The 13,494-nt window shown below is 45.8% G+C and overlaps 1 protein-coding gene across 4 annotated transcripts in view; it reads left to right on the forward strand.

Annotated features, from left to right (window-relative positions):
• SH3PXD2A (SH3 and PX domains 2A) overlaps positions 1 to 13,494 on the forward strand; it is a 233,285-nt gene that overhangs the window by 88,323 nt on the left and 131,468 nt on the right. For all 4 annotated transcript variants that reach the window (XM_054276800.1, XM_054276801.1, XM_054276802.1 and 1 more), the window contains one exon: positions 9,171 to 9,247. In XM_054276800.1, the coding sequence (XP_054132775.1) occupies positions 9,171 to 9,247 (77 nt within the window). The remainder of the gene's footprint in view (positions 1 to 9,170; positions 9,248 to 13,494) is intronic.

Below are 13,494 nucleotides of genomic sequence, written 5' to 3' on the forward strand. Positions count from 1 at the left end.
TTTGGAATATCCCTTTGGTCACTTTGGGTCAGCTGTCCTGGCTATGTCTCCTCCCAAGGTTTTGCCCACCCCAGCCTTCTAGTGGTGGTGATGGCAATGTTGGACAGCTGTGAGGCTGTGTGAGCACTGCTTCTGGAGCACCAAAACACTGGGGTGTTATCAACACCCTTCTAGCTGCAGATACAAAGCACAGCACCGTGCTCTGCTGCTATGGGAAGAATCATCTCCATCCTAGTCAGATCCAATCAATACCTGTGGGCAAAAGTCCCAGGTGGGTTATTGCACTGCAGGACAAGGGGTGCAGGTCTGGCTTTGAAGATGGCACAGGTTGGTGCAAAGGTGACTGCACCAGTCAGAGCCCCAGTGTGTGCCCATTTCCCTTCTCCTGAAGCACAGAAACTGGTCATCCCTGCTCTAAAGTGCATGCTTGTGAGCCTTTGAAGCAGCAATAGCTTTATCAGGGATCAGAGCAGGCAGAGAGAAAATCCCTACCAGAGATTGCCTTAATAACACTTAAAAGTAAGATATATTGAAGAGATGTGTCTGGAATCAGAGGATTATGTCTGTGGTTTGAGATGGTGTCTTGGTCTGTGATGAGCTTCTTGACTCAGGGGCCAGCCAGTTTTGGTCTGGTTGTTGTTCAGGAGCTTCTTCCGTACCTGCTGTCATCTAGTGAAAATTCAGCTTAAAACCAGTCAGCACTTTCACCTGGAGGACTCCAGGAGAGCACTTTGATTTAGGAAACAAGAACAGTGCTCTGTTTTGTGAAGCACTGGGGAGTTAATTTCTTACTACAGCTCTCTGAAACCCTAGCTGGTGAGTTCCAGCCTTGCCTAGTTTGTTTGCTACCATATTGTTTGTTTGTTTAATTTCTGTGTTAATTGGTGCCTTCCAAATACTCCGGCTGCTCTGTGGAGCACTGTCCCTGCCGATCTGACTGCTGAATTTCACCTCCTAGAATATGGGGCATGTGTAAACTGGCAGCTGACTTAATCAAGGTCTTCCACTGGAAAGAGTTTTGCCTCTTTTGTGGCAGAAATTTAGAATTTGTTTTCAATTAAAATAACTGAACAGGAAGATTTTTCTGGCCCTGGATAGCAAGGTAGGTGTATTTTCATGCTACATGTGATCAGCAGAGGGATCTAGGGACTGGCTCTATGGCTTTCATTAGTGTGTGCTCCTTTTGTGACCTTGTGAAGCCACGTTTGCATCCCTACCCCTCAATTTGCAGTGCTCCTGTAAGAGCACACGCTGTGGCACCGCGTTATTGCATGGCCACCCTCCCTGTAATAACTTTGATCTACGTGGTATGAGTGGAAATATTAGTTTATTCACAGCTCCAGTTCTCAACCAGCTTAAGGGTGGAGCCTCCCCAGCACTGTTATTGCCCATCAGGCCAGAGGATGTGGCTGGGGCTTGCTGTGCTTTTCCAGTGCAGTTTGGCAGGGGTGTGGTGCACGTCCATCTCCCTGCAGTGACCCTGCTGCAGGGTCTCTTATCCCAGTGGATGTAGCCCCAAGGTCCCTGCTGGCAAGGCTGGTGCTGGCCCAGGGCCTCTGAGGTGGTGTCTCAAGCTTAGTGTCACACCAGCTCCTGCATGAATGACAGATCTCACAAGACAGCATAAATGTTTTAATAGGCTCTATTCCTTAAGGCTCCTGCTTTAAAAGACTGAGGAGGAACCATGTGGTCCTTTCCTGAGGGTCCATACCACTCAGTGTCAGTAGGAAGACACCAGGTGACTTTACCAGACCCCAGTGAGCAGTGTGGTACTTGATGTGGGTTTGGAAAGAACAGAGAAGGAGTTTTGTTAGTGTAGCTGCAGGGACAGGGTCTTGCCCTTTAGGATGAGTATTTTTTATGGTTAAGGTGGCACAAAGGCATTTGAGAGGCTCTTTCCTTGTCCTACTCAGGAGTCAGGCACTGAAGTAGCTCAGATGAAAGAACCATTTTCACCAGCAAATGTGAAATACCCACAGGAACTGCTGCTTCCCAAAATTGTTGGGCCAACGTGCAGTGATCCACATCATTGCAACACTGCCCAGGGAGTGAAAGGTACTCTGGAACATAGCTCTGCAGACTGTGGAGCCCTAATGATTTGGAAATCACAGGTTAGGAGCCACTAACTACCTTGGGGAGGGCAGGACAGTGGCACCAGCTGATACGGGAGGAAAACCAAGTGTTTCAGCAATCAGATGCAGTGGTCGGTGTTTCTCTGTTTCTCAGTTTGGTGCAGGGTCCAGATACTCTGATCATTATTTAAGCCTTGGTGTTTTTTGCACATTAAATTTGCAAAACTTGGTCCTGGATATTTGGAAATGGATCTTTTTGGAGGATGTTCAACAAAATGAAACAAAGAGTGCAGTGGATGTGATTCTTATCTTGGGGAGAAGCATGCAGAGGTAAGGATGATGCTTTGGAAAGGTTTTCTGTGCCTTTTGCTCCCAGCGCAGCAAAGGTTATGCAAAGAGCAGGACACTCCTGCATCCTCTGTATGATAAAGCCCTAAGGAATCATTTCTTAGGTGTTTTGAAAATCTGACCCTCTCTGGGGTCCTTGTCTCGATGCGACTGGGAATTATCATGGTGTTGGTTCCTCCAGGTGAGGGTGTGCTAGCTGCTGGCTGCAGGTGTGATCACACTCCTCCCTCTGCCCTCAGACACACTGACTGCTTTCTGCAATTAAGAGCTCTTGGCTGTTTGCAGGATAATGCAGCTCTTGCAACCCACAATTACACACGAGTTCACTTTCCCCTTGGAGAAGCTGAGCTGTGTAGTTTGAGGAGGCACCAATTTCACTGCAGAAATTGATGACCTGACCCACTGAATCAACACTTCCAACATTTTATGACCACCCACAGACTGGGAAGTTCAGTTTTAAGGATTCTGGGGACTTGTACTTATACTGAGATCATCTTGTGTGGGGTGGATGCTTTACTTTGCTGTGCTCTGGTGGTAAAGTTGTTTTAAGTGAAGTGGTGATGGATCTCTGTGTTTGCTGGTGCTCACAGACCAGTGCACAGGGAGCTGCCCCACAGTGAAAAAATTGAAAGGATAATTTTGTGCAACTTCTGCCCTTTCCAGACCAAGCTCTGTATCATTTGCCTACACTGTGATTCCTGCTTTGCTTTGGAGAGGTGAGAGATTTGCAGCTGGGAGGTGTGAAGAGGAGATTACAGCAGCAGTGGGTTGTTTGGGTGATAGCATTAGGACACAGAGCAATGTGAAGTAGCTCTTGGCTTATGCAAAATATTCTACAAACATAGCTTGAGATTTGCACCCCATGGCCCCCATCTGTCACTCCTGAATTTCACTGTCAGTGCTCGTGGCTTTTCTCCTTCCAGCTGTGCCTGATGCTTCAATTCACAAAGTGTGGACTAGCAAAGCTGCTCTGGAGCTGATGCTGTTGTCCCTGGAGGACAACCCAGCCCTGTCACTTGGTTCTCCTTTCTAGTTATTCACATAAGGGCATATTCTGGTTATCACTTCTAATGGAGGAGGATTTATCTTCCTGGTGATACTCTTTTATACAAGCCATGTTACTTCCCATGCTTTATTGCTTCTCGGTGATTTTCTTTAACATTGCAGCTTCTGCACATTAAAAACAGGATCCAAGGGCAGGAGGACGCTGTCCCCACCATCCCCCACATCTCAGGGCAATATTGTTATTGCTTGTGTGGCTTTCCTGGCTGCCCCATCTGTCTCTATCACCTCTTGTCACCTTCCATGGTAATTCCTGCTGATTAGCAAAGGCCTTTATCAGCTGAGGCTCTTTGGCAAGACAAGTTCAGCCAACAGTTCTGACTCTGTCACGAGTTTCTACTTATTAAAAAAGTCCTTCCCCCTCCCACCAGTGGAAACACTATGAATCATTTCCCTCCCCTTTCTTTGTCAGGAGCAAATGCCATCAGTGTTAGGACCCTGGCATTGACTTTCTGACTCCAGGAAATCATGGGTGAAACAATCCATGGAAACTGGGATCCCCATTTAAAAGTAAGATATTATTTTGTAGGGAACACACCTCCCTTCTGGCTGCTATCAGATTGCCATCTGATTGACATTCACATGTACTTTCATGAGAAAAATAATTTTTTGTTATATTCCATATCATTGTGCTGTTGATCTATCTATTTTACAGTGCAAGGTGGCAGTGCATGTTTAAGTGCCCCATTTTGGAGTTAGATTGTGTGTCAGGTGCCTGAGAATTTTGGCAGGACCCTGAGGTGGATGTCACAGCTTAACTGGGTTGAGGGGAATTTGTGTCATATTTGATTGCAGGCCTGTGCTTATTTGGTGTATAAAAATAATTCTAATAGCCATGTGTAAGAATTAGAAGCCTTCATAAAAATAATTTAATGGCAAAATAGTTTTAGTTACACTGGAAGAAGCTTCTTAGCTCAAAAGAAGAACCTATAACTGCACTCGGGCTAAATTCTTTACTTTTGTTTACTGATGCAGTGTAATTGCAAGAAGAGTCTGACCTCATCTCCCAGGTACCTCTGAGAAGTTGATCTTGGGTTAAACATGTTGCTTGTCAATACATACAGACCTGGTGCCTCCCAGGTTTTCAGGTAAAAAAGGCAGAGAATCAACAGCCCAGCAACAAGAACAACATGAAGAGGCAGAAGCAGGAGCTCTTTCCTGCTCCTGGGAGAGAGAACTGACAGAACCTCCCCAGCTGGAGCTTCTGTAGTCAAGGCAGCACATGTCTCTTTTAAACGTAAATCAGATGAGACATTAGAGTACTTTTAGTGCTCCCATTAGTCTTCAGGCTGTCCACTATAGAATATTTATCATATGGCTTGCTTCACGTGCTGCATTCTGAAGTGTGGTGATGGTGCTTGAAATTCAAGATTAAATGTCAGTATGCATTTGTCCATCATCCCTTTGAGAGTGTGTTTGGTCTCTTCTTAGTCTCTAGCAGAGGCTCTTTGCATCAAACCATTGGTGTCCTTAGGCCAATCCATCACCCAGACATACCTGGAAATGGGACTCGAGCTCAGCAATCAGAGAGTAAGACCAAGAGATGAATCTGTTCTCAGTCAGATTTGGAAGGGAGCTAAACACAATCTCCCCGCTCCTTGCTGGCCCTGCAGCAGCTGCCTCTCACTGTTGGCTCCAGGGGAGCAGCAGGGCTGGCAGCTCAGCACTGAGCCACTGCCACAAGGGTGGGAAGGTCACCAAGGCATCCCTGGAAGGTCTCAAGGCCTGGATGTGCAGCACCTCTCCTTGGCAGTGAAAGGTGTGATCAGGAGATTTGTTTTAGAGACTGTCTGAGAGCTTACAAATCCCCAGTCAAGGGCAGTGGCTGCTGACAGCTGGCATCTGCTGTGCTTGTAGGGACTGTGTTCCATATGTCCCCCTCCTAGACAAGGAAAGCAGGGTTCTCCTGCTAGGCATCCCCTCAGGAACTCGTGCTGGTTCTTTGCTGGTGGTGCCTGGTGCTGTCCTGCCTCAAGACCATGCTTCACAGTGCCACCAAGCTGGGTTTCTTCCCTGTACAAACCACAGCCTGGGCTATTACAAACCATTAGGCTGTGGACCCTTCTGGTGTACTCAGCACAGGTCTGTGGGCTCATGGGAGCATCAGAGTGTTTGGATGCATTTAAACCAGTTTGTTCTTGGGCCTCATGGCACTTGTTAAAAGTCTACGTTACTCCAAATATGAGGTGATGCAGGAAAAAAATGATATTCTGAGGATACTTTTAAGCTTACAGAATCAGCAGCTGCCAGACAGACAATCTCCTGCATAGCTTTATTATTCCCACTTTGTGCACCCACTGTGTATACAGGAGGAAACTTAGGTCTTATGAGAGAAGAGGTGTGTGGTCGTGAAATTAAAGACTGCATATATATATATATACACACACACACAGAGATGAAGAGATGACTTAAGATGTCTTCTACTATGTTAAACCTGATACTTTGCCTCTTATCCATATTAATTTCCTAGGAATAATATTTTCTTTAAAGAAAAAATGATAAAAATAAATACTGTTATCCTGCATTAGCAGAAGGGCTGGAGCCCTGTCTTTCCCACGTCTCTCTTTCCAATTGCTGCTGTCTTCAGAGCCCTTTCTAACATGTGCCAGACCTCCTCTGGCCCTGTCCAAGCCTGGCACACCAGTGAATGAAATACTTGCATGAGGCAGCGTCATCTCGTGTAACCTTTGACTTCCCATCTGAATTGACACAGATTTCCTGTTCACTTCCTAGCTGGGCTGCAGCGTGCTGAAAAGCCACTCATCCTTCTGTAAAATGGGGCTGTAGTGCCTGAGGAGGCTTAAAAGAGCTGCAGTAAAATTCAGGAGGGAGAAAGCAGTGCTCTATGTACTCACAGAGAAGAGATCCCTTCCTTATATTCCCGGAGGAAAAGCCAAGTGGCACATAAACCACTACTCCACCCTCGCCAGGAAATTGTCTGGGCTGTTCTGCATTTACCAGCCCCCCTGGAACTTTCCCACTTGATGTTGGTGCTGGGCAAAATGCTCCTTTCCAGTGCTGTCCAGAGGGCTCCTTGCTGGCTGATGTGCTCCTGCTGCCCAGCTCTCTGCCTTCCCTGGGTTTATGGTGATGCTATCAAGGGAGCTTGTTAGGCAAAGCTTTCCACTGATGGGGTCTGCACTCACGTGGAGAAGGCAAAGAGTGTACAACATGGGTCTCTCACACTCCTTTCCTTTTCCAGTCCTGTGGGACCTCCCTTGCTTTCAGAGGAAGACCAGGAGAAAAGGGGGAGCTGGAGAGAGCAGCAGTAACCGGCACTGGGTCTGCCAGCAGTCCCTGCTGGTTGGTTGTGCTGGCATTGACTGAGCCCCCATCAGCACGGTCTGTCTTCCCAGACAAGGGAAGAAGCTGGGCTCTTGGGAAGCTGTCCCTCCTTAGGTCACTCTGTCAATGAGACTTCTGTGCCTGAAGACCTCCAGAATTTGTGAGGGGGTCCCCTCCTTGCTGCCCATCAGAACTGGATGTGTTTGCAGAGTGTCCTTGTTTTTCTTCTTGGTTTTTCTTTGTCGACTGCCACTCCACAGTGCTCTAAAATACCCAGTCTTCTCCAGATCTCAGCTTTGAATGCCATACTGGACTGGGCAGCTGCAGATCTTCCCCACTGGCCTCATTGAGCCTTTTCCACTTTCCAGCAGTAGAAGGAAAATCTTCCTTTTGCTGATGGGATTAAAATGGAAGCACCTTCTGGGCTTTGCTTTGTCCTAACACCACAGCTGCCCTGATATTTTCCATCTCCATTTAAGGACTGAATTAAGATTCATCATATCCTGGGGTCGTTTTTGTACTGTTTAATATAACATCCTTTATTATTACTTTGAGAAAAGCTGAGTTGCATTTACAGGAGATCTTTCATGTGTTTAAATCTTTGGTTCCTTTATGTTTTTATATGGTCACCCGTTCAGCTTTCAACTCATGGCTTGAACTGAAAACAGGAAAGCCAGAAAGTGAGAATGTTTCCAAAATGTCATTTTCTCTTTGCAGTATATTTATAAAAGTTGCAAAAAAAAAAAAAAATACCAAGGTCTCCCACACCAGCATTTCTAGAGCACTGAGAAAGGAACTATTCCTTTCTCTATAGCTACCCCTACCTCTTTCTGCCCCCAAAAAGCAGTTTATTGCTGTTATGCAGTATAAGTGTGATCCTCAAGGCAGATAATTCTCACCATTTACCAGACAGAGAAGCAGGAAATCAAGAATCCTCCAGTGTGTCCAGTGTGGGTCAGTGCAGGAGAATGGAAGGGTCACTTTCCTTCTCCAGCTGCTTCTGACTAAATTGCTCAAGATGATGCAATTTGAGTAAATTGCTCAAGATGATGCAATGTCTCAGACACCCATTGAAGATTTCCCAGTGACCACAAGGCATCATATCCTACAGGGATGGCTCAACACCAGCATAGTAATGAGATAACCACAGGGAACCCAGAGAGGGAAACTGATGGCACCAGGAAATGGCTTCACCTCACAGCACAAATTGTTTTGTTGCCAGAATTGGGGATAAAGATAAACCACTTTCTCCTGTCTGAAACAAAAGGCTTTAACACCTTCCAGATTAGCAGCTGTGGAGGAAAAGGCAGCTAAAAGGGGCAGTGTCTGGGGGAGGCTTAGAGCCTGTGCTACTGGACTGTCAAAGGCTGCCATTTCATTAACCTCCCAGATTGTGCAATCGGATGAAGTCAAAGCCACATATTCAGATTTTGGATCTGATTTGATTTCTTAGTCCAGTTTCTTATCTCACAATCTATGGATGAGTATCTTACTTGCCTGTTGGTAGAAGTTTGGAGCAGGGTGTAGTATAGATGTGGTTTTTTATAGATATTTCATGGACTAAATAATGCTGGCAGATAGTGTTTTCTTCTACCACAAGGAGAACATACAATTTATTCTTGTCTGATTGTATTAAAAGAAATACAGCACAAAAGGAAAAGGGAAGAAAACCACCAAAAAAGGATATGAAGATATAATCCCTTCTAGCCAAAAAAATACCAACTCTATGACATCCTTGTGTGTGGGGAAACTCAGTTCCTAGATTATTTTGATAAACTTTGTTACAATCAGTTTCACACAAAACCCGGTTGTTTATTTAATCTTAACTGCTTGCAGAAATGTCATCCAGTAAGGACATGGAGGTTATTATTTTTCTTTTAGTTTAAAAAAAAAAAAAAGAGTTTGTTTATTTTTCTTCTGTTATTTGGTTTCTCCGTGTAGATTTATAAGGGCTCTGTCACCAACAGTCTTGTATTTGCTTGTGAGCTGGATGTGTGGTTTGTCTGCTGGAAGGGCAGGAGCATCCACAGTGGGAGGCAGTGAGTGGGGAGCAGATGGAGCCCCTGATGCTTCCTGCACAGCCAGCATGGCCGTGCCAAAGTGACCCTCAATTGGGAGCGAGTCACAGCAAAGTGTCAGTCCATTCCAGGGTACTGCCATCACTGTGAGGGAACCAAAACCTTCTGTGTTACCTACAGGGTGAAATCAGAACCCCCCTCTGTCCCTGTCCCTGGGTCCCCTTTGGAAGTTCACACAGGCAGGACTGTGGTGGCAGTCATCCAGGTTTCATGCTGACAGCCATGGCTGGAGCCAGGGATGAAGCCGTCTCTGTTTGGTGCTGCTGTGCTGTCCCACCTGGCAGGTGATGCCCCTAACCCTCCCCTTCGTGTGTTCTCTCCTCAGGCAAGATCCTGTTCCGGAGGAGCCATGTCCGAGACGTAGCAGTGAAGAGGCTGAAGCCCATCGATGAGTACTGCAGGGTAAGGCTCTGGGGGCACAACCCTCCTGCCTGGGGGCTCAGGGCACCACGAGCACTGGCATTTCCCTGCTGGAGAAAGGAATGGATGTGTCACAGTGCTGACATCCATCACAGGGCGGGATGGTCCCTCCCAAACACCACCCAGACTGACAGGGCAGGCGGAAACAGGCTGCTATTTGATCCCAGGGCCCTCACAGCTTTTCCCTGGCAAACTTAATGTACTGGTTTGGTGCCTCATTTACTCAGTAAAGGCTCTAAGCCTCACCTACCCTAAATGTGGATTTGTTTTCTGCATCAGCCTTGATGATTCAGGAGTTGAGCAGGCAGAGTGGCACAGCTAAGGTGTTGTTGTCTTCTGTTTTCTGCCTGTCTGTCCCCTGGTGCCACATGAGGGACAGTGGTGGCTTGTGCAGCACTGAGGGTGGACCTGTGTCTTCGAGGAATGCTTCTCCTCATGAGTGAAAGCCTAGAAATTTCTTGCTGGACAGAAAAGCTTTACTCTGTTGAGAAGAATATTAAGCCACCTAATCTTTTCTTTCTAAACTAGAGTTTATGATTTGATGATAATTAATTCTCTGTCAATAGAATAAAAGTAGTTTGCTTAGGCAAGTCCTACTTGCTTAGGCAAGTAGGATTCCCAGTTTTTGCAGAGGTATCGAGTCTGTCAGCACATTATTTAAACCCCAGACTTCCTCTCTTATTTCCCTTGAGGTTTTCTTTCCATTTTTAGAAAGTCAGAGGAGCAGGTGGAGGGGGAAAAAAGCATTCCCAAGAACTTCTCCAGTCAGACATTTGCTCATCCAAAATTGAAAGCAGATTGCCAAAGTGCCTGAGGCGTGCTGGGGGTGGTGGTGGTGGTGAAACCCATGCCATCTGCACCCCCGGGGTGAGGAAGCTGCAATTAAAGTCTTCTCTCATGAGATCAGGCTTTCTTGTGTGACAATTAGTGTACTGTCTTCCTGCTGGCAGCCAAATGGCTCTTTCTGAAATATGTAGGGTCTCAGTGGGTCCCCAGCCTCCCTTCTTCAGACAGGAACTGCCGGCGACAGGAGCAGCGGGGCCGGCTGATGTCAGGGTTCACCCAGCAGATGCTGGTGGGGAAAGCAGGGACTTTGTCACCCAGCAGTGAAAGCGGTGGCCAGGGGCAGCTGGTTCTCTGGGACCCCATTGTCTGTGTCCCAGACAGACCTGACCTGACCCAGCCTGGCCTGCTGGGGCTCCGCTGGTCATGGCCAAGGGGGTGTTGTGGCTGATGGCACATTCATTGACATCGTGGTGCTGTGATTCCTGCTCTCCTCATTTCCTTTTTTCTCTCTTGGACAAGTCTGGCTCAGGTCATAGAATCATAGAACGGTTTCACTTTGGTCAGATCTGCTGCTGCTGCCCAAACATGGTTGGATATGTCCCTGCAGCCAATCTGTTTAATCTATGTATTGATAGATGCTGCTTTTGTGAACAGAGACCCTGCAGTGTTGGATTAGCCCAGTTTCCTCCAGCCCAGTGTTCCCTGTCTCCAGGAGCAGCCACAGTGGTTCTCAGCACTGAGTATCACTTTAGTGACTTCTCCAGAATATTATTCCAGTGGTCTCTGGCACATCGGTTTCTTGTGCCTGATGTAGTGTCTTTTTATTTTGTTTGCAGTTTACTGTAATTTGTATTTAATTTGCCTTTGTACCCATTTTCTGCTTTTCTATCCTTCTCCAGTAAATGTTTTGATTCTTTAGAGAATTGTATGGAACTGTAGAGCAAGAGCATAATTTTGACAAGTTCAGTCCTACTTCTATAAGAGTTCAAAGCTTATGTCCATATTAATCCTCAATGAGTAGGCTGACAAATTTGTAAAAATTAGAGATTTTTGCTGGAATGATGTGGGTGAAGCTGATGGAATAAAATGAATAAACAGAACAATAGGCCTCTGTCCCCTGGAATCTGTGTGGCAGCAGAGGGGGAGGCAGGTTCAAGTGCAAAGTTCATGACTTTTTTTTTTTGCAAGATAAGAGTTCTCCATCCATGTCACCTGTCCTGGAAAGCTGAAGCACAAATGGGGGATGCAAATGTTTGACCATTTGTTGTCTTGTTTTTGCAGACTGTCAGTGTGGAAATTTGCATGGCTGAGAAGCAGGTCTTATTCCTGCTGTGTGGAAGTGTTTGTGGTTTCTGTGCCAGAACCAGGCAGAAGTTGTCTTAGAGTTTGTGGGGATACTTGGCAGTAAGGGGAGGTCTGCAGAAGATTCTGTATCAGGGGCATGATCCCTCTGGACCCTACCGCTTCCATCTCTGTACCACTCATGTCTGGGGTGTTCCCAGTGCCTTGTAGCAGCTTAGAGAAATGCCATCACAGAGGTAGCTAGGGCAGTGGTTTTGCTAAGGCTACAGGAAACTTTGAAGTTGCAACGAAAACGAAAGGAGTGGGATACATGGGAAGATTTCCAGGAGTTTTCTCATCTGTAAGCATGAAAGTGCAGAGTCTGGATGTCCTTACTGGTAACCTGAGTGAGTTACCAAACAAACTGTGTTTTGCCAGTAAATGTGTGCTGCCCACTGGAATTAGTCTCGCTGGATGATTTCCCTCTTAACTGTAGGCTTGGAATTAGTTTAGTGTGATTTAAGGTCTTCTGGGCTCATTGGACCCGATTTTCTAAATTTGTTTAGGAATTTTTGCCAATGTGAAAGAAAGAGCAACTTCATAGAGCTCCCTTCCCAAGGGGCATTTTATTTATGAGGCTTTTGATCTCTCAAACACACCTCTGGTGAGTGTTTGTCCAGTGTGTACCATCCTGTCTCCAAGAAAGACCTTTCAGGTCAGTGGTTCACAAAACCATTGCTCTGTCTTTTCACAGCCCTCTGGGAAGAATTGGGCCAGAATTTGCTGACTTCCATATTTGTGTGTGCTGATCCTAATTGAGGGAAGCATCTTTGTGCAGGGAAGATCTTAAGATGTAACATCCCATTGTCATAAACACTAACCTGGGTTTGTCACATGCCTTCATGCTGTCCCAAATAACTGGATATAGTTTTAAGAAGAAGCTTGGGAGCTTTTCTGTAGTGAGGCTTGAGTATTCAAATGGACATCACCTAAATGGAAATTAAATGAGCAAGTAACATCAGTTCCAGGAAGTTCTTTTATTAATGTCATTCTTTTATTAATGTTCACTATTTGAGAGACAATACTTCACAAACATAATTGCCTCCCTCTTGGTCTCTCAGTCCTGCCTCTCTTTCAAGGTTTAATCCTTGAACCTGTTAAGACAGGTACACAGACATTTCTCTCTCTATCTGTTGTACAACTAAGCTAGTTTGATTGAAGATGGAATAGTAGTCCTGGTCAAGAATGGGAGTTTAACTGAAATACTTTCAAAATTTATCTGTTGTTAGTGAAATACTTTCAAACTTGATCTGACATTTTTAATCCATGTTTCAGAATCCCAGTGCATTTAGACTGGCTGCAGTAATGAGAGTTAATTTTTTGCAACACTCTTCTCAGCACCTGGAGCAGAGCCTTGTTTTCCATTGTGTTATGGTGCTTCCATGCCAGAAGCTCTTACAATGTTCCAGTTACTTCCAAAACTGCACCCTCTTTCCTCCTTTTCTCAGCTCTTTATTTATTCCCACTTCTTCTCCAGTCTGAACCACCCCTATTCATTCTTCATCCACTTCTCTGCCTGCCTGTCAGTGTTTGCCATCCACCACTTCAGTGCTTTAGTTCAAGCTTGAGATTCTCAGTAAAACAGAAGATGTTTTCATATAGATGAAACAATTTATTTCTTTGTTCTCAGAAATCATCTATTTTATTTGCACCTTCCCCCTTGCTGGGCTCATGGCCATTCCCAAACATCTGGGTCTAGTGACTAATGTTAATGAAAATGATAAACAATTAGAGGAAAAGCAAGGGAGTCGTAACTGTGCAGTATTGTGAGCTGGCACTGTGTCTTTCTATGCAGAGCTGGGAATAAACCCACTGGGCATTAGGGATTTAAAAGCTGTGCATCTGAAGTGTCTCTAGGGGCTGTGTGAAGACAATCAGTGATTCACTCCTTCCAGAGACAGACACCCATGGCAGGGGGTAGACTAAGCACCCTCTGAGGATGCTGCTTTCTCTAGCAATGATACAAGTTGATAGACAAGTGTGGCCAGTCTCCCATGTTAGACACATGAAGTTCATGGGGTGGATACCATTCTGTGCATACCCACACATGTGCTCTGCATCTCTGCATATACACATCTCTGCATCAGCTTTTTATAAGTATA

The sequence above is a fragment of the Melozone crissalis genome, unplaced genomic scaffold, assembly GCF_028551555.1.
Source record: "Melozone crissalis strain CALT ecotype California unplaced genomic scaffold, PUWL_Pcris_2 ptg000019l_1, whole genome shotgun sequence".
NCBI lineage: Eukaryota > Metazoa > Chordata > Aves > Passeriformes > Passerellidae > Melozone > Melozone crissalis.